The following is a 22,620-nucleotide window of genomic DNA, read 5'->3' on the forward strand; positions in this document are numbered from 1 at the left end:
TTCAACGTTTTGTTGATAATAATTAGATGATATTTTACTGATTGTGTTTTTGTGCTGGTGCCTTGCTGACTCACGAAGATATTCATATTTTTCATATTCTATGCAGTGGTCGGTTCACAGCAGTGACAAATAAAAATTTTGATTAAGGGGCAATATTTGCCACCTTAAATTGATTTTTTCAGGGGCATTTTCACCTATATATGGACATTTTTTCTAAACTTATTTAGAGTTATGCATCACCTTTAATGTCAAATACTATCATTCAAATTAAATTATACAGTAATTATACAATAATACTTAATTATATAATAATCATACAGTACCACTGTTACCAGTCAAATTAAATCATTCAATCAAAATCCATCTTTGCAGTGCAGAGGTGACAGAAGCGGCATCAGAAGTGGAATTAATTTATTTACACTCCATTTACAACTGCATAAATAAAGCTATGAGATCTATATTTTTAAATCAATATTCAATATTTAAATATGAAATGATTTCTAATTTTAACATTTTATTTAAAGGGTACTTTAAATATGAAACCGCAGCGGCAAATCACTGTCTTAATAAGTGAGTTGAGGGAGTCATTCATTCAACCGATTCGTTCAAACGGCTGATTCATTCGGGAAAGAAGCAAGTGATTCGTTCAAAACGCGGATTTCAGTCAAGAAATCATCGCTGTCGGTTGCATTGAGACTCTGCTACGGTTTCATTTTGAAATTATAGTCGGCGAAATAAAGGGAAAACAAACAATATTAACAATATTGTGTCTAAAAAGTAGTTTCAATGTTAACTTATTGTTAATTTAACAGTTGTATAACATAAATATCACACTTGGAATCGTGCACGGGAAAACGGCACTCTTTCTGATGTGATATTCTAATATAAGAACATAATATGATATAAATATAAGACAAAAATTAATTTGGGGACATAACAGTTACACTGCACACATCACGCAGTGAAAGCACGAGACAAATGCGATGTCAGCTGGCAGTGCCTCGTACATTGTTAAAACAATGAATACAATATCATAATAGACAATACACATGATCGCACACCATACGCACATAAAGAATGAACTTATAACTGAACTGACATTTATGACCTTTCTTCTCTTTCTCTCCTCTTGCGTGCAGGAGACAGTTATGCTGCCGCGACTCGCGAGTGACGCGAAATGTCACGTGAACTAGCAAATCCACAAAGATAGAATAAAAAAAAATAAAAAAAACGTACGCTAATTAGATAGTTTTAATTTGGAAAGCTTTTAGATATGTCTAAGTCAAAGTGTCATCTAAAATTTAAGACCTTTCATAAGTAAAAATAAGACTTTATAAGACTTTTTATGGTCTTAAATTTTAAAAAATCTAATTTAAGACTTTTTAAGGATCCGCGGGAACCCTGCATATAATATATATATTTAAATATGATGGATTTTTCAAACCTAAAAATGAAGACGACATTTGTCTCAAAATATATTCAATAATTTTAGCGATTCTCATTTGCTAGTTAAATCTACAAACATCAAATATTAGATCAAATTCAGCGCAATATCGCATCAAGAATCAGACAAATTTCCACGCGCATCTTGAAAAGCAGATGTTTTGGAAAGTGCTGCGTCAAGTTTTTGCGCCGTTTAGAGGAAAATCAAATCAAAGGCACTTTTTACCCTGGTGCGCCTTTAGCCCTGTTGTACCCCACACTTTCGACAGTTTTCAGGGGTTATCAGGCACTCTGATTGGTCTGCGACTACACAGCCCCATACGCAGCAGAGGGAGATGCACTGAGACACATTCCTCCCATAACCATCACTCAAATTTTGTGTGACTTGTGCAACAGTAGACCTTCTGTTGGCTCGGACCAGACGGGATAGCCTTCGGTGCCCTCGTGCATCAATGAGCCCTGGACACCCTGTGGCCGGTTTGTGGTTTGTCCCTTCTCGGACAACTGCTGATCTTTGCTTCCCATCTAATCTACCCAGACCTGTGACTGGTCATAATGTTTTGGCTCATTAGTGTATATATCAACTAAACTCCGTGAGCAGAATGTGAGTCACTCTGCAAAACGATTAAACGCTGAAGGTGCTTTCCAGCCCCGTCCTGCACCTGCTAAGGTGAATTCCTGCTTTTCTGTTATATTCAATCTGTAGTGAGGCAGCACTAACAGGTTCAGTAATAATGTCAGCTGATGAACTTGTATATTCAGCAGCTGAGAATAAAGCACTGCTAAATAAGAAGTCGCAGAGCATATTTCCGCACGCAGGTGCACAGACACACACACACACACACCTGCTCGGGACAAATTTACAAACCTGTTTATATGGAATAGGAATGATAGTGACATAACATGACAGTGCATGTTAGGGAAATGAACCGAGAAGCTCATTTATTGGGAAAGTTATATAACATCTGACGATAAGATGGGCACTCAAGCCGACCAAATATATTATTAAAAAAGAAAGATGGATGTTTCTTAGTTGGAATGAACACTTGGATGTTTTGAAATACACGGACCGAACAGCTCTGTGCTTGCCATGACACACATGCACACATGGACTGACAGATTGAGCGGTGAAATCTCTCTGAGACATGATGTGATCTCATGTGACTTGCACAAGAAGATTATAAATAATAGTTTCCTAGGGCAATGCCTTAAGAGAAGATTAAGATCGGCCAATAGCGAAGTTTAGTTAAATTCCAAACGCAGTGCACACAGACATAATGGTGAAAATATTAAAGCTGCCAGAGAATCTGTCACTCACAGAGATTAGTTCATTTCCACCCTTCTGCCATGTGGCATGGGCTTTTTAGCATCACTTTACGTTGTATCAGTATTTTCACTCAAATTATGCTGTTACATATATATATAATACAGATGTAAGAGACATAAATACAAGAGAAACAAATAAGGGATGAGTTGATTGGAATCACATGAGTCCGAATGCATAAACATTTCAATTAAAAGCAAACAATGTTTTAACTGTATTTTGAAGCTGGGATGAAATGCTGGGGGAGGGATTTGTGGAATCAAGAGGGCGTCCAAAATAGTGTGTGAATTTCTCTGCAGTGATTTACAGTAAAGGAATGTGAGTTTGTAATAAGGATTACTCATTTACAAAAGGTAAACACATCGGGCCCATTTCCTTGACCCCAGTGACAGCCAAAGACAAACCCAGTGGATGAGGAAACATGTTCTGTGGAAAATTGCGTCTCAGCCAGAACCTGTTTTTGAGTTCAACTGCTCTGCATTTTAATCATTCTTGTAATGTAAACATGCGTTATTAGACAATATCTTTGACAGTTCAGCAAATATGAGTCTCGAGACTTTGCCTCGGGCAACTTCAAAGATGCCTATCAAATGATAGGTTCAAATAAAATAAAAAAAGCACGTTTTGAATCATAGCCATATTAAATCAACAATATTAATCGATAATATCGTTGTTAATTGTTAATCTCACATTCTGTCGCAGCGCATCGAAATGGCAAACTTTTCAGTTTAAGGGCCATTCATATAGAATGAGTTTTTGCATTTAAAAATGTGAGATGCAGGGAAGTGAAATGATTAAAACACAAGGTCTAGAGATGTGTTTTTTAATAGTTGATCTATTGACTTGAGTGGCATTTTTAGATGCTGCAAAAGATGCAAACACAAACACGTCTGTCTAGCGCATGTTTACAAAGAAAAACAATGGAAAAGCAGTGCAGTGGAATGCAAAAATAAGACACGAGGCAGCGGAATTAAAAAAATAATTTTGAAAGATGCCTCAAAAGACAAAAAACTTGAGCGCAACGGTTAAATACGCCCATGTTCACATAGAAAACAGCAGACAAGCAGAGAAGTGGAATGCAAAAATGTGAGACGCAAGTATGTAAACATGCATTATTAAATGGACGTCTTTGACGTTTCTCGAAATTTCAAGAGGACCAATCGACAGTATATCAGCACACCTGATATTACCACAAGTCCTGCACACTTCCTGTTTTCCCAGAGCACCGGTGTCTCAAATTGAAAACACATAGGGTGGAGGAAAACTCAAGGGGCATTTAACAGGTTTTCAGCAGAACAAGTTGGGACACCTGCTCTGGAAGAAAGAAAACAAATTTGCTTCCACTTTACCCGTCAACGATTGTAATCTCATATCAGATAGGCTAATGTTACCCTGTATACAACTTGGTGGCAAGCATGCTTAATAGTATTGTATCAAAAAATTCACACAACATGCATCAAAAAGTCAGGTCAAAAACGACATGCTTTTGTATATTTCATCCCAAGTGTGGATAACTGGTTTGAAGGATTAGCTAATTGCTTGTGCATTAGGCGGGACATCCTTCATCTGACCCTGAGGAGAAGCAAATAAGTACATGCTGACAGATGATGTGTTTACTGCATTCAAGTAATCACCTGCATTACATCTAATTGGGGTTCACATGAACAAAGAATTTGGATATAGCTATGGAAATAAAAAATATATTTACCAGATTTGGATGATAAATCCAGTCTGGTGACAAAACCGATCTTTTTCTCAGACTGAAGATGCGCTTTGCAAAAATGAGTCAATATGTTCAAATGTGCCGGATTCTAATTTTAATGCTCATGCATCCCATAATATGAATCTCAGGAAGCAGATGGCTTTTCGCCCTTTCCTGCAAAATGTTTCCCAAATGCACTGACGAAATGAGAGGAAGAGAAACAAAGTGTGAGTGTGTGTGCAGGTTATTTTGAAAAAGAAAACCAGAATTTCTCTTTCAGTCTCTTGTTACACCTGGTTATTGCCTGCTTTCTTTCCAAAGAACCTGCATACTCATGAGGTTATTTACAGAGGGTAAACTGTCAAGAGATTAAAAAAATAAATAAATTGAAATTATTATAATGTTACCATGCCAGGACTTTTCAGATGCCTTTTATGTAGATTAGATTCTTTTACTTTTGTCCCAAACCCACTAAAATATGATTATCCATCATAAATACATGATTTATTACATTTAATAATATAATATTGTTGATTGTTGATCAACAAATAATTAATTTAATAAACAAATAATTAATCATTAAGGGAAACAAATAATAATTTGAATAAATAAATATAAATTATAATTTTAAAATATATAAATATACATTTAAATTATTAAAAAATGACAACTATGCCACAACAATTTTACCACTAATAAAAGTTGTTTTTTTTATGTGGTGGAATTTTTGTCATTTAAATGCTTGAGAAGAAAAAGAAACCCAAAGTTAAATATCACTTGTAAACAAAGTAGCCTACTTGTGTCATTTCCAATCAATTTTGCCAAAATTCTGCAAAAATAAAAAATTTATTCACGTGTATTCAGGATACATAAAATGCTAGCTGTGAAATTAGCCTCAGCAAGACAAAGGAATCGCTATTTTATTTAAAAAAAATGTCAAAATGTCATTTCCAAAATCATAATTTCCATCACTGAATGGTGTTAAATTGTAAAATATGATTAAGCATCATAAATACATGAATTACTTCATGTAAAACTGTGATCATATAAACAGTGAAATATATAATTTCAGTAAAATGTAAAAAAATATATTTATTTATAATATTGTGAAAATAATTCATTATATTTTTTATAAATTAAATATTTGACTTATATAAATGTGTGTCATTTCCAATTAAGCTTAAATTTAGCAAAAATATTATTTAATTGTGTGTTTTCAGGATACATAAAACGCCAGTTGTGAAACTAGGCCTTAGCAAGACAAAGTAGTCGGCTATTTTGTTCCAAAAATGTTTAAAAAGTCATTTCCAAAATCATCCTTTCCATCAGAGAATGCTATCAATCTTAAAATATAATTAAACATCATAAATAGATTAATCATTTCCATCACAGAATGGTATTAAACATTATACACCATTCGAGATGTGCTGGAAATGACACTGTGGTTGAAACACAACTGTCAAAGCCTTCATAGAGACACCATGGACCCTTTTCTTCAGGGACGGAAGCGATCAATAATTAAACCCTCTTAGCTTTTAAACACAGTCTGGGCAGATGTGAACGTGTTTCTAACATATGCTGTCAGAGCCACTTCCGAGAACAGCAAGGAGACAAATAACATCCCGAATGAAGCCCCCGGACCAAGACATCCCTTTAGGGCAGACCACCTCTCATCTGTCCCGACCCGAACAGCTACATGAAAACTGACCTTCCACCGAATAAAAGCCACAACAAACACAACATAGCAGCATGTTGGCCTAAAGGTATCAGCTTTAAACAGGCTGATATATTCACTTCAGTACAGCCTTCAGGCAAAACATTGACAAAAAGCCAAACGATCTGGAAACCTCGGGAAACTGGATCATATTGGAATCAGTCAGAGTTAAATTCATTGTAAATGTTTGACTCTTTTCTTGGTGGCTTTCATTTAAACAAAACAAGGTGACTGCAATATGCAAGATACGTCCTGGGATCAAAGCGGACTTTCGTCTTCCCACGCTCTGTCATCACAAACAATATCTTTAATGGGTTATTGGTGATGAAATATAAATGGTGCATCAGATTAACAAGCGCATTAGAGAGAGGAGGAAGTTCAAACGGACAGGGATGTTTCTGAAATACAAACAAAGCTGACCTCTGTGTGCATTCGGGTTTCAGAGGAGCAAAAACCTGCCGGCTTTGATCCTGAACTAGCGGCTTTCGGCCATTACAAGGTCATGAAGGTTCATTCAAAGCATTCCTCGACTTAATAGGTCACTACGCTAATAGATTATGTGGAGATGGGTGGGAGTGGGTTGACACAGGTATGCAGCGTCTCGCAGGGGTTGTGACACACTCAGAGCACAGAAAGCAAAAGGCCCATGCAATGTACAATAGAAGAACTTCTCGTAGTAGTAAATGCATTCGACAATCTTAAAAGAAGATTTTTTTTTTTTTACAGTGCAACCGAAAAGTGCAACTATTTCACTTGGTTACCACACATCAAAACCTACTGACCCTAAACTTTTGAACGGCAGTGCATGTTCATATTAATATTTTTGAATAAATATAAAATGGATACATTTTATTCTTATTATGACCAATGACAATATATCAAGTTTTATAGTACCATCATTTTTTTAGTACGGTAAATACTATTCGCAATGCTTCATGGAATTATAGTTAATTCCCAAGTGAACTTTGAGATTTTTTGTTTGATCGTTTCAAATCAATGTTGTGACTCATCTCAGAGCTGGTTGAACAAGTTAAAAGCTTAAAGTCTTTACTGACAAATTTGCTTAAATCCGTATGAGGAAAATGAATGGGAAACATATGAAACCACCTAGCAGCCACTTAAAACACCATAGCATCCATCCACCCAGAATACCCTAGCAACAACCTAGTAACCACCCAAAACACTGTAGCAACCACCAAGTAGCCACTTAAAACAACCTAGAAACCATCCAGAACAAGGTTAACCGCATAACAATACACTAACAACACTGAAAACCCCCTGTCAACCACCCACAACACCCCAATTATGAGCTTTACATGAAAAGCACCAAAAACATTCTGGTCTGCTCCTTCGTGTTTTAGTTTTAATTTGTGTATGTTGTAGTAAACGGCACCAAAAAAAACTTTTCAATAGTGGTCAGTGACTAATACTCAGTTTAAAGTTAATTTAGGCCATTAAAGACGCTTTGAATGGGTAAAAAGAACTGAAATACTGGCTGTTCTCCAAGCCTCCAACTTCATTTGAGGTGAAGTCAGCCGGTGAAAGTGCGAGGTCTGTGTGACAAAAATCTAACAAGACTAATGATAAGACTATCTCAGGATAATCAATCAGCTTTTCAGTGTGTGAATAAAGCCCTTCCCACGTTACTCTTTATGTTGACTTAACAGGCACACAACTGCAGATTTACCTTGCCATTGATGTCAAAACGTGTGTGAATGTGGAGCGTTTCAGGACTGAATCTATATGCTCACTTGCAAACAGAAAAAGGCCTTCGAGGGGTATGAAGCGGGACAAACAGAGGAGGAGATAAAACAACATTTCAGAGAAAAACAGAAACCGGCTCCTCCACTGTTACATGACATCAGTGCAGGTCTCGTTCGCGTGTGGCGGTGTTAATTTGAAACCTACACCTCAGATAATTACAGGGCCGTGACGCTCAGACACTTTATGACACACCCACGCAAAAGCACACATGCTCTCACACTCTTAAAAAAACTTGTCTATGTTTTTGTATCTTGTCACTGTACTCCAACTAGCAAGTACCAACCTCTTACCAGAGAAGGCTGTGAACCTACAGTAGAGAGCCCTGTGGGATCCAATAGATACACACTGTTCATTTAGGGCCAGATTAGGGCATTCAGCGCAAACCCTCTTTTGGCGTTAATAAACTACTGTCAGGATTCACTAAAGACACGCAGTGAAAAATTAGCGTGAACATGGTTATTTTTGCGGCTGATCTGCATGTGCATTTGTTGGAGTTTCCCTTTCACACGCAAAGTTTATGGGAGGAGAGAATTTCAATTTACTAAGGTTTGCGCTAGACAATTTACTGGTATTTGCACCATTATTTACAATAAAGGATGAACCAGAAACAGACGTCTTAAACCAGACGCTAATTTGCGCTGCTCTTAGTAGATTGTGTTGGTCATTATGGAACTGGCCCGGCTGTGTCTGTTCTTTCATTTGCGCGGCTTCAGTCGATCACGCGCAGAACTTTCCACTCCCATCGGTGCTTTTTTGGAATTGCGTTCTCAGGCTAATTTGCCCTGTTTTGTAAATCTGGCCCTTAGTCTCTAACAAGCACGGCTTTTAATTTTATTGACACACAATATTAAATCCGCTACCTTGATTAGACTGGAATACTATCTCACAGACTCGGAAAACAAACATCTTAGAGGCTCTGAAGTAGGATCATTGCTGTTACGCAGTACCTTTTGAACTCTTGTAATAAAGATAATTCTTGTGTGATAATTTGAAGAATTTCTTTAAATGGACACACTTTCAAAAATGTACCGTGGTTAAGCTCATACACAACTTAAACTGATTAAGCATATGGATTTTTTTTAAATAATGGCAAGAAAATTAAAACGATTCCTAACAGGATGGAAATAAAGCACTAGCAACTTTTCCATTGCTCAGTTCTTTAAATTAGGGTGTCAACTTAAAATTGATCTTTCTTTTGAAATGTTGATATGCAATTTTAGTAATTTTATGTAACAGGATACGATTGAATATATTCATTTATTTGTACAGATTTTTGTGCAGTTGTTTTCCCACTGGAAATGATGTCATCTTCTGGATAATTACGTCATTAGAGACAAACTTATTACGGATGGCTGGATGGGCAATTGGGCATGAAAATATACTGCACAACAGCAATGATCCAGTACAGATGCTATTTAAGACGTCCAGTTAGGACAGGAACTCTGAGCCAAGAAGACGAGCCAAAAAGTTTATTATGAATTAATCTTTTATTAAATGGCTATAAAAGCTACATTAAAATTTGGACATCACACATTTATTGATGGAATAGTCCAGAAAAAAAAAAAAACAGGGTAGTGAGAATGCTAAATTCATACATTAACATTCACTGATTTAAAGTTCGTAGTGCACATTAGCAGCATCTTCAGAGACATTACCTAAGGAGTCCGACAAGGCCTGATTTAACTGTCAAATGGCAGTGTTTCATTGAGCAGTTATGAAGTGAGCACACCTTGTTCCATATCGAGTCCCACGTGGTCTCAAATTAGCTGCGATTCTCGCACTTGACTTGCTGTCATTGGGCACGTGATGAAGTTTCTCTCGTTCAGCAACGGACGCCGTGTAGATGCATTCCTTTGTTTACAAACACAAAGTAGTAGTTAGTTAAGGTGTGGGTCAAAATGACTTTCAGAACAATAATAGCATGATCACAGTGTCTGTCCTTGCCCAGCTCATGGTTCACTTACGAATTTGAATCTGCAACCTGTTAGACTATAAAATAAGATTATTTTATAGTAGAAAAAATAGAATAAGATAAAAAAAATCACATGCCTCAATAAATTGCATAACTAAAATTAGATCCAGTATAGATTTAAAACTACAAGGGAAATGAAGCACATCTCATGTGTATGTAGCTACAAAAACAGCCCGTTGTAACAACTGTTCTTATAGGCCCTGCAGCTTGTGCTCTACAAAACTGAGTGCTAAAAGCATGAGCTGTTCTTAGCTAAAGCCACCTCAGGCAACAAGAGCACTCTCGTCCTTTATTGTCTCGCTCTAGTCTCTCAGGACTGCTCAAAATATCACTTTGCCCTGCTGTGCCGTTCACTGAACAGTATCTTGCACTTAAAATCACTCAAAAAATAATAATAAAATATTCCCATTAAATGAAACCTTTTCAATGACAATTAAAATCGAATGGAATCAAAAATTCAAATGGGTTTGTTCTAGTCTTGTATGAACTGAAATTCATTCAGTTATATCTACAAGATGTGCATATTCAGAAAATGAATATGCATGACCACAGCATATTTGACTGTGCACAGCATATGGTCATCTGATGAAGACTTTGGTAGAAAGTATTACCAATATAATGTAATATAATATAATATAATATAATAATTATTTTAAATATTATTATTAATTAATAGTATTTAATTGTAATACAATTATATACACTCACCGGCCACTTTATTAGGTACCCCATGCTAGTAACGGGTTGGACCCCCTTTTGCCTTCAGAACTGCCTCAATTCCTCGTGGCATAGATTCAACAAGGTGCTGGAAGCATTCCTCAGGGAGTTTGGTCCATATTGACATGATGGCATCACACAGTTGCCGCAGATTTGTCGGCTGCACATCCATGATGCGAATCTCCCGTTCCACCACATCCCAAAGATGCTCTATTGGGTTGAGATCTGGTGACTGTGGAGGCCATTTTAGTACAGTGAACTCATTGTCATGTTCAAGAAACCAATTTGAAATGATTAGAGCTTTGTGACATGGTGGAAGTAGCCATCAGAGGATGGGTACATGGTGGCCATAAAGGGATGGACATGGTCAGAAACAATGCTCAGGTAGGCCGTGGCATTTAAACGATGCCCAATTGGCACTAAGGGGCCTAAAGTGTGCCAGGAAAACATCCCCCACACCATTACACCACCACCACCAGCCTGCACAGTGGTAACAAGGCATGATGGTTCCATGTTCTCATTCTGTTTACGCCAAATTCTGACTCTAACATCTGAATGTCTCAACAGAAATCGAGACTCATCAGACCAGGCAACATTTTTCCAGTCTTCAACTGTTCAATTTTGGTGAGCTCTTGCAAATTGTAGCCTCTTTTTCCTATTTGTAGTGGAGATGAGTGGTACCCGGTGGAGTCTTCTGCTGTTGTAGCCCATCCGCCTCAAGGTTGTGCGTGTTGTGGCTTCACAAATGCTTTGCTGCATACCTCGGTTGTAACGAGTGGTTATTTCAGTCACTGTTGCCCTTCTATCAGCTCGAACCAGTCTGGCCATTCTCCTCTGACCTCTGGCATCAACAAGGCATTTCCGCCCACAGAACTGCCGCTCACTGGATGTTTTTTCTTTTTCGGACCATTCTCTGTAAACCCTAGAGATGGTTGTGCGTGAAAATCCCAGTAGATTAGCAGTTTCTGAAATACTCAGACCAGCCCTTCTGGCACCAACAATCATGCCACGTTCAAAGTCACTCAAATCACCTTTCTTCCCCATACTGATGCTCGGTTTGAACTGCAGGAGATTGTCTTGACCATGTCTACATGCCTAAATGCACTGAGTTGCCGCCATGTGATTGGCTGCTTAGAAATTAAGTGTTAACGAGCAGTTGGACAGGTGTACCTAATAAAGTGGCCGGTGAGTGTATATATATAATACAAGTTATTTTATATAATATATGTGGTTATATTATATATACACTACCGTTCAAAAGTTTGGGGTCGGTACGATTTTAAATACTTTTAAAAGAATTCTCTTCTGCTAACCATGGCTGCGCTTATTTGATTAAAAATACAACAAAAATCAGTTATAGTATTAAATATTATTCCAGTGTAAATCAGCTGTTTTCTGTGTGAATATATAATAAAGTGTAATTTATTCCTGTGATCAAAGCTGAATTTTCAGCATCACAGGGGCTGTTTACACCTGGCCACTTCATGCGTTTTCTCAGATCGGATAGCTATCTGATTTATCAAAACGATTCCATTTACACCTGGTCACATAAATGTGTTTTTGCAAAACGGATATAAATCCGATCTTCAATTCCCGCGCTATATGCAGATTTAATGGAGTGCACGTCACCGAAAGCAACAGATATGAGCTGCATTTTATTGATCATCAGCTAATTTCAAAATCAAAGACCGCAATAAGAGGGAGCGGCAACAGCCCTGGTAAGATCATTTCGTTTCTTTACTTTTAATGAAGATGATTAGTGTGTTAAGCGTCTGCGACTTACTTTCACTTTGATTTGCGATAGTTTGCACGTTGGCTTGATGAATAGATGCTCAGCTGCTCTTCTGCGGTAATGCGTGTTGCAGTAGCGACGTCATATCTGACTATAACATGACATATAGCCTATATAACACGCTCTCACACGTTTATTTTTTAGCATTTTTGTGAGGAGTGAAATTTACATATGTGGTTTCAACAACCAGATGCATTTACACTTGTCCAGTTTCATCTGGAATGCGGCCCAGACCACCTCCTGAAGTGGTTTGAGTGATCGGATTTAAATCCGTCTCGAATGCGTTTCAGAGGGCATTTACACCTGGTCTTTTCACGATCGGATAGCTATCCGATCACGGAAAACGCATGAAGTGGCCAGGTGTAAACAGCCCCACAGTGCTGTGTCTTCAGTGTCAAATGATCCTTCACAAATCAGTATAATATGAGGATTTGAAGCTCAAGAAACATTTATTATTATTATCAATGTTGAAACAGTTGTTGGTCTGTCAGTTGTACAGTTTTTTTTTTTTTTTTTTTTTAGGATTCTTTGATGAATAGGAAGTTCAAAAGACTTTTGTAACATTATAAATGTCTTTACTGTCACTTTCGATCAAATTAATTATTCCTTGATAAATAAAAGTATTGATTTCTTTCCTCCAAAAAATAAAAATAAAATTCTCACTGACCCCAAACTTTTGAACGGTAGTGTATATATATATATATATATATATAAAAAAATTAATACACAAAACAAAATTTCTGGCATACAACCAGAAGTGTAAAAAAAATATTCAACAAAAAAAAAAGATGATGATTTTTTAAAATTCTTAAAGTATTAGAATTGTACTAAACAGCACACTGACAAAAATGAACGCTTGAGATTTTCAGAAAATCTGGTAATGAACAATTTTTTTTTTTTTTTTACAAATTTAAACCGATTGCGCAAAATTAACTTAAGTTTTGATGTTCAAGAATTATGTTTCATTAGCTGATTTGAATCAACTAACCGGAAAATCCACTAAAAATCACATTTGTGGCTCTAACTGATGCATTTAAGAATGTTTCTGTGGCAAAGATAACAAGCTCCTCTTTTTCATAAGAACTCCTTGCTTTAAAAGTGTTTTCCTTCCGAAGAGAATCGCACATTCACCAGCTGGAGCTATGAATAGGGCCGATCTGTTTCCACATCACTATGTCCACAAACACAAGCCCAGTGGTGGTTAAACGGTGTGCTAAGCATGCTTTCAGATTAAGAATGCTTTATCCCAATATGTCTCTTTCAAGCTCCCCAGCTCCGCTATACAGCCTGAGAGCTCTGCAGTCTATCATATGCACCAGTATGGAGTATGTGTGTCCGTATGGACCAGCTGCTTTCCACTGCACATTCACTGGGGTCCGCCACAATTGTGTTTAAGAAGATTATTCTGAAGAGTTTAGCCATGCTGGATTTAGCGTTTGTCGGTCCTGTGAGGTGCAGAAGGCCCAGCGAGAGGAGAGCCACTGAGACAGAGCAGCCTGGAGGACAATGGAGGTGTAGAATGGCCAGAAATACCGATCTCACAGTCTTGATGGATCGAAATGCGATCCGACGGACATTAATTCACATATTCAAACAGGCACAACAGATTTTAACATCAATGACACCAAACGCTATTGGTTCTTGTGTGTAAGATTGAATATATGAAATAATATTTCGCTATTCTACAACTTAAAAAGAATTCAAATGTAGTGCACGGGTTGTATTAACAACTTGCACGGTGCTTTTTTGTCCGTTATGGTCACTGCATGGAAAACCTGCAGTGAAAAATTTCTCCTTTTTTGTTACATGGAAATAAAGACCTGGGTTTGGGATGACCTATTTGGGCACAAACTCTATAATGTTAAAAAAGCTGCTGTTGCTTAAAAGGATGTGGGGAAAAATGGAAATCTGGACCTTTGCTGATGATGGGTTTACCGAATATCTATAATTCATTGGTTCATTAAAGAACCTTGCTGGCCTCTTGACCCTGGACAGCATAACACTGCCCAAGTGTGACTTGGACATGAACGTACGTGAACGGGTTGGAGTGAAGTGGCAAAGCCCTGAAGGTGTAAATGTTATCTGTGTCATTTAAATATGGGGGAAAAAACTGCCATTTTTAGTGTTCTAAAATATTTAAAAGCCAGAAAATATGACTTTATAATTATTATTTTATATGATTTTGTATGCTGTCATCAAAGCAAATACTAAGAAATTCATGTAAACTTCAAGTAATTGAATATTTCCGGATTATATGTATGTATATATATATATATATATATATATATATATATATATATATATATATATATATATATATATATATATATACACACATACACAGTATATATATACTGTATACATAAAAGCATGCAAAGTAAAAGTTTTCACTAATGGTTTCAGACTTATGGACCCTATAGATGTAATTTTGACGGCACTAATTATCAATATTCATGCTTAAATTACACTTAGGCAACTAAACCTCATTTAGTATTTCTGTGGTCACAATAGGAGTGAGCTTGAACAGTGGTTTTGGTGGACCTTGTACTGTAGCAAGATCACCTGGGGTCAGTTAAAGATATGCAAACATATTCAAACAATTTCAATTACACCAAGTATACATGAACTAAACTGGAATGAATGAAAACACACACACACACATACATATATATATATATATATATATATATATATGTGAATGTGCAGAAAGAGAAGGATCCTTGAAAGAAACTTGAAGTGGCATCTTTACACCTCTTCAAAAGTAATAAAGGTCAGCACATTGATTGTGTGCAGGACAAAAGGCAGGTGTGTGTGTTTGTGTGATGAAGAAAGATCCAGACCATTCCTCTCGGTTGGGAAATATTTGCATAGTTAAAGAGTGTGAAATATTCAAAGTCCAAAGACCCGCACTCCTCATTTAGTACCAAAGATCCAACCTATACATTTCCATCAATACAGATATTAAATTTGCATAACCAACATTTTATATTTGTATGAATGTTTGAATGAATTGCAAAATCTAGTAACCCTAATCTCCCTTTAAATATATAATAATTTGGCTAAAATCTAAGGAAGAATGGCACGCTCAGTGAATTAGGAGAAACTTCAGTTATAAATATATTGGATTTCATTCAAATCCTAAAAGTAAAACATTTTCAATTTAGATCCATATAAAAACTTGAACTCAATATACTGTACTTGTGTGTGAAAATATAAAACATATAATATAGCATATTAAAAGCTATTAACTGTGCACTAATTATGTTTACTACCGAGTTGTTATCTTAGCAACATGCTAATGTCAAACTCTATTGGAATAAAATAGTCAAGTCGCCTGTGCATTTCTAATCAGTCGTGAAGTTAATTGCAACTAGGCTTTGGAAGAGAGCTAAACTATTACTCACCTGTCTAAATGATATTTAAAACAACCGAGTAACCATGCACTTTAAAAACTTCGCACGGACTCGGGTTTCGAAACAAGATGGAAAGAAATTCCCTAATGACTCGCTCTTCTAGGGAAGACACAGACTTCTAAACAGCAGGGTGATGCTGGGAAATCAGGAGCTAACCTATGAATAAGTAAACGCCACTCCGGCTCGGTGTTGTTAATCATGGGAGTTCATACGACACACACTTCCCTTGTGATTTGATCCTACCACATCATTCCTCAGTGTTGTTTATGCAACACCTATAGCAGAGCCACCAACACGGTCACTTGAATCTCTATGTGATCAGATAATGTCAGCAGTTCCCTGATCAACTTTCCTACTCACGCTCACGGTTGTTACGCAACTATCGCACCTGAGCGAACGACAAAGGCTATCGCACCCCTATCCAACAGCCGGGCACGAACCTACACACATCGACAAATGTGTGCTGTATTTCAGCCCATGTATCCCATCACTTCATTGTCAGAGTTGCCAGATATGCTGTAATCTTTCCCCCTGGGAGCCCGTGGAAACCAGATACTGAAGAGGAAGATCAAACACTGGGCATGGGATCACATGTCTCCGCTGTTCGTTCGGAGCGTGACGCACACATGGCATACAGGGACAGGATTTTCCCATACCCTCCCTCACTCTGGCTCTTTTCAGAGGTGGGACGTCTGGTAATCACAAGATTAAGAAAAGAACCACACCACAGATCCAGTCAGGTTTGAGAAGAAAGCGAACTGTGGTGGGGAAAAAGCACAAAAAACAACAAAAAAAACAACAACAATCATTCCACTAGAAGCACTGCTAACTTCAAAGAAGGAAAAAAGTAGTAGTTATCCCCTGATACACTACTTGTATAAGAATCAAATTCAAAATATGTAAATAAATTATTATAATTTTTTAAACTCGCTGAGCAACAAAAATAACGTCCATTGCAAACATCTAATAAAAGTATATGAAGTTTACCAATGGAAAGAAGCATAAAAAGTGGAAATATAAAAAGTACATTTTATATACTACAATTTAAATGAACTTAAATTGCTCTAAAAATTAAATAAATAAATATTTAAGTATTTAAAATTACATTTGCAAATAAATAAATTTTTAAGATAATAAATGATCGAATGTTTAAAAGAAAGCAAAAAAAAAGCTAAACTAAAAAAGCAGAATAGAGCAATAACCAAAGTAAAAGATAGAAAGTTTAAAAAGGAATGCACAAAAAACTAAGAAGAAACAAAAAAATACAATGTTTAAAAGAAGAAGAAAAAACAAGATAAAAGCAAAACAAAACCAAGTGAAGAAGATTAACAAAACAAATCGTATGCGGTTATTGGACACCTCCGAAGCCAAAAGGAAACCTTCGGACTAAATTTCCTTTCATAAAAGAGTTTCATTGTGTTTACTTTTTATGTGCCACAGGGACATTTTTTTATAAAACCAAAAACTAACTGGAAGAAAACCGAGTCAGTTAGCCTGCATAAAAGTTTCTCTTCACATTATTCTCTATGAATTTGAAAAAAGAAAAATGTACTTAGACCACTTTTATGCTTCGAAGTAGTAATTAAGATGTTCCTGGCAAGGATTCAGGAACCTCATTTTGAACCCCGTATTAACAGCATTATTGGTTCACGGGAGGATTAAAATTCTCAGGAGGTGATGCTGAAATAGAGGAACAACATGTTTGTTGAACACTCACGCACAGACACAAACTTAAAGTCGATGTGAAACGGAAGTTGTGAGTCTTTTCTTCCCTATTGTGACCAATAATAAGTGAATAAGAGAAACAGCATCTCAAACTAGAAAAAAAATGGATTTTGTCCATAGCGAATTGATTGGATGGTTGTGGTTGGCTATTGCTGTGATCTCATGTGAGTGACAGGTTGCTCCGCCCTCACGCCAGTAAACACTTCATCAGAGAAGTCATTGCAAAAGGGAGGGACAGTTATCTTGATTAAAGTACTTTAAAAAAAAAAAATCATAATAAATACTGCAATAAAAAAAATTGATTTCATGGTGACTTTAAGAAAGCCTTTGCAAAAACTTTCAAGTCCCATTCAAGGAAAGTTTCACGGTCTTCCCTGACATCATTACAAGTGCTACAAAGGACAGTGCAAAGGCACCAGGAAGGTGGATGTTAAAAGGCCAGATGCTTGTTTTCATAGCTGGTCTGACTCTGCTCCGGTGTCAGAAGAGGGCAGGTGGAAATGGCAGGACATTGGCCTCTGGGGGCCTGAGGGTTTAAATACAGCCTGCTGACATAACTGACCGGAGATCTAGGCTTCTGCTTCATTTTTCCACCACACCTACAGCTTTTCCGCCTGATCCCAGAGGGTAAAGATCCTGGATGTAAAACGGTGTCAGGGCCCAAAAAAGCAGGCTCATAAGCTATCTTTATCATTCACTTTTTCCCCCAGTGACAAAGTCAATGCAATGAATTTCTCAAGGTGGGAATTCTGATAAATATAGTGATGCACCAATATTAAAATTCCGAAACAGATAACTTGATAATTCATTTTACATTACAGCCGATAACCAATAAATGGTCGGTATTAAAATGAGCACTATTTTGTCTAAATAAATAAAAAACCAAACACTACAACCATTTGTTTTAAATGCTATTGTAAATGTGAATTTAGTAGGGATGACCGATATGAAAATTTTGGTCGATACCCATAACTGATAATTCTTTATATTTGAAAGCTGATAACCGATATATTGGATAATAAATCTAAATCCAGGTTTTTAATATAATTTTTGAGAGCCTGATTACAAAAACAAAAGTCTCACCATTAAAATCCATGTCTCAAGCACACAGTTATAATGTTCTCATTATAATTTTATGTGGCCTATATGACAGACTTGCGCTGCACATGTTGCACTTAACTGTATTATCCTTTTTTGAATGGATTCCAATCATATTTCAAGCAATTCAAAACCATCATGGCGAACAGTGCACATTTGAAGTGTCTCAGCTGAAGGAAATAATCCATTATTTATGAGCTTTAATATATATACACCAATTTTTTTTATTGGGCCGATAACGATAACATTAAAAATGAACATATAACGGCCGATGCCGATATGGTGGCCGATATATCGTGCATCCCTAGAATTAAGGCAACACAACATTATAATGTACAATATGAAAAACTAGATACTCATTTAGAGATTGCTAAAAATTATACTTAACAGTGTTATTAAATTATAAGTGTTTTTAAACATCAACTTCAAGTGAGTGTTAGATGACAAATATCTATTACTGGCTGATATATATAAATCAATAAATAAAATCAAAATGTAATATCTAATAGCCAATATGATATTGATTATTGATGATAAATATGATGCTTGAGGTTTGGCTTGTGATATATACAGTATGTACAAGCCCTGATTTATTTCTAACAAAAACTCTGACTTCCTCACTGGGCTCAAACTAATCCACAGGTATGCCACTCGAAAGTGGTGAAAAAAGCCCCTAAAACCCATTTACCTCGTTCAATTTTCACCTTTCATGGTTACCTGATCTTTTTATTTAAATCCTTTTCTATTGTAGAGAATCCATACGGTCGCATGAATCACTTTCAATGTGAGGGATTCGGCCCAGATTAAAGCATCATTATAACTAACGTCTTCAACGAGTACAAAAACCTGCCAAACCAAACCAACGTGGCCACCTGTCAGCTTAAGCCGATCTCAAAGGAGAGAGAATGTTAAAACACATTAATTATTGCCAAACAAATGTTTATGATAGAAGATCAAATGTCTTCACTGCGCCTACACAAAGCAAATATGTATTAATCTTCAATGCAAATGATTAAGTACCTGCTTTGGGTTTCTTGACAATCCTCATTCTTGCTGTTCTCAGGCTGCTCAGAGGTTTGTTGAGATCTAGAGCTGCGATTCTTCAACAGGAGGGAAGTTCCTCGTCTGGACTGACCTCGACTCCTTCTGCGAGCCACTTTACCCACGGGCCCTGACCTCACCCGCCGGACTGAAGAGTTGGAGCTGTGAAGAGCCAGAAATCAGTACTCAAAACTCACTCAGGGACATACAGTGACTGTATTTGGACAGACTTAAACATTTATTTATTTTATTGCATAAACCAAGTGGCATCTGCAAACAAACAATAGGCATTTCAATTACCCTTCAAATTGCGCGAATTGAAAATACGCCCAATGGAAACACGTCAATTTCGCAAAAACTCCCATTTATCGCAAAAAAGTTTACGCTCGCATGAGGTGGTTTTTCAGGCAATTCGAAAAAGAAATATTTCGCAAAACTGCAAAGAAAAAATAAAGTTGTAGTCGCATAACATGGAAACGGCATCATTTCGCAATGTCGACATTTAGAAAGAAAAAAAGAAGAAAAAAAGAAAAGAAAAAAAATCGCAAAAGTTTTGCACAAATCTGTAATGGAAACGCGCCTACTGAGACCATCTCCACTTCCTTTTGCTTTTAACTGGATGATTTTACACCGAAGTAACAGGACACCATACACACACTGATTTACACCTGCAGTCATGAATGATACACCCTGTTTACTGTACTCACAAAAAACACACACACACCCTCATATAATTACACTTACTGCATCACAAAACATAGCATAGCCACACTAGTTATCATCCCCACTGTGTAACAGATGACTAGACAGTTCAAAATGTATTAGTATGGAAATTGCTATTGACTAAGAACTAGTACTGACTACATTCAATGAACATTACGGTTTAAATAAACCACATGTTTTATGTACTTTTTTATGCAAATAATCATTCAAATAAACCATTAAAAACTAAACAGCATAATTACATCAACTTAATGAATTTTCATTAAGTATCTATATTAATACATTATATTTTTATTTATCTGAGCAAACTCTTCTTCTTAATTAAAGGTATCTTGTTTTAGGATTAAAATGCTTTTTCACAGCACAGACCAACTAGCGTTTGCTACCTATAAGATGCAAAATACTATGCCAGAGTATCCTGATCTTTTGTACAAAGCTTTGAGTTTTTCCAATATTATTTCTAATACCCTATTTATGCAAATCTGGATAACCCTAAAACCCCTTTAAAATCACTGATTCCTTCCATGACTGGCCAATGAATATCTGTATTTCAACACAGCCTGCTCTCCAGGTATTTAAGCCTGTTTTTCTGGGATCAGGGTGAAGTGATGAAAACTTGAGCTGGGTGATTGGACACACACAGAGAAACAGCCCCCTTATTTCCTCATCATGTCAAATTAAAAAATCCATGCGCTGACCCCTCAGTGACCCGATTCCGTCTCAAGGATCATTCTATTGACCCTAATGCAGGAGCTGATGGGAATGTCAGGTATATGTAAGCATGCTTAATCCAAATTTTATCAAGAGAAAGGATATAAAAAAACAACCAGGGTGTTCAAATGTTGAAATTTACTGCATAATTTCAATTGCACATTTTCCAATTATTTCAAACATTGAGGAACTATGGGATATTACGTTGGATGCAGCCACCTCGAAATATGGATTAAACCATTTTAAATCGTAATACCTAAATCAACTAATTACAAAACTATGCCTACATCTAGGCATCTTAGCAATGTTCTGTATGAACACAAGCCTTCATAATAAAATTCAATGACGCGCACTTGAACTTGAATTTCCTGCACAAAGATAATCAGATACACACACATGCAAACAGGTGAGTTAGACACGCAAAACTATTTCAACTAGCCAGAAGCATTTTCCCATACGGTTAAAGCTCCAGAACCAGATTCATTCATGCTCAGACAAAAGTACAAAGTCATAAATTATGTCACTCTGTGGCGACGAAAAAACAAAACAAAAACGCAAGACCTGATTGGTGGCATCCACCTATCTTTAACTACCTGAACATTGTTTAAAGGGATAATTCACAGAAATATAAAAATTCTTTCATCATTTACTCCCTCATCTCGTTCCAAACCTGTATGACTTTATTTCTTCTGTGCAACAAAAAAGATATTTTGAAGAATGTGCTGGCTGTTTTTTTTCATGCAATTACAATTAAAGTGTTAGTTCACCCAAAAATTAAAATTCTGTCATTAATTACTCCCCCTCATGTCGTTCCAAACCCGTAAGACCTTCGTTCATCTTTTCGGAACAGAAATAAAGATAGACTGCAACGTAATTGCCACTTCCAAGGCCCATAAAGGTAGTAAACACATTGTTGAAATAGTTCATGTGACTACAGTAGTAGTCACATTCAAATCCAGACTCAAAACACATCTGTTTAGCTATGCATTTACTGAATGAGTACTGTGCCACTGTTCGTCCGACTGTTTTTACTGTACTTTATTTTTTATTCTAAACTGTTTTAATTATTCTTATTTGTTTTGATTATTTTAATTTCTTCTATGTAAAGCACTTTGAATTACCATTGTGTATGAAATGTGCTATATAAATAAACTTGCCTTGCCTTGCCTTACAGTGGTTCAACCTTAATTTTATGAAGCAACTAGAGTACTTTTTGTGCGGAAAAAAACCTTTATTCTTCTGTGTCAGTCTCTGGCGCTGTTCAGAGACTGAAAAGGTCTTACGGGTTTGGAATGACATGAGGGTGAGTAATTAATGACAGCATTTTCATTTTGGGGAGAACTAACCCTTTAAAGGCACACTATGCAGGAATTCCGTTTTTGTCCAACAGCGACCCCTAGAGTCGCTGTGGAGTACTTGTATTTAACGTTACTGTCGTAAATACCACTCACGCAGAGCGTCTCTGCCAGACTGGTCTCTGC

The 22,620-nt window shown here is 36.6% G+C and overlaps 2 protein-coding genes across 2 annotated transcripts in view; one reads left to right on the forward strand and one right to left on the reverse strand.

Moving 5' to 3' along the window:
- atp6v1e1a (ATPase H+ transporting V1 subunit E1a) overlaps positions 1–22,620 on the forward strand; it is a 154,225-nt gene that overhangs the window by 70,990 nt on the left and 60,615 nt on the right. The gene's annotated exons all lie outside the window — the stretch shown is intronic.
- Positions 9,416–22,620, reverse strand: part of si:ch211-266k8.4 (TBC1 domain family member 10B) — a 41,283-nt gene continuing 28,078 nt past the window's right edge. Inside the window, exons 14-15 of the mRNA XM_056250975.1 lie at positions 19,685–19,867; positions 9,416–9,798 (exon numbers count right to left, since the gene is read on the reverse strand). Coding sequence (XP_056106950.1) covers positions 9,705–9,798; positions 19,685–19,867 — 277 coding nt within the window. The 3' untranslated portion in view covers positions 9,416–9,704. The remainder of the gene's footprint in view (positions 9,799–19,684; positions 19,868–22,620) is intronic.

The sequence above is a fragment of the Rhinichthys klamathensis genome, unplaced genomic scaffold (genome assembly GCF_029890125.1).
Source record: "Rhinichthys klamathensis goyatoka isolate OS25496 unplaced genomic scaffold, OSU_Roscu_1.1 h1tg000076l_1, whole genome shotgun sequence".
In the NCBI taxonomy this organism is placed as follows: domain Eukaryota; kingdom Metazoa; phylum Chordata; class Actinopteri; order Cypriniformes; family Leuciscidae; genus Rhinichthys; species Rhinichthys klamathensis.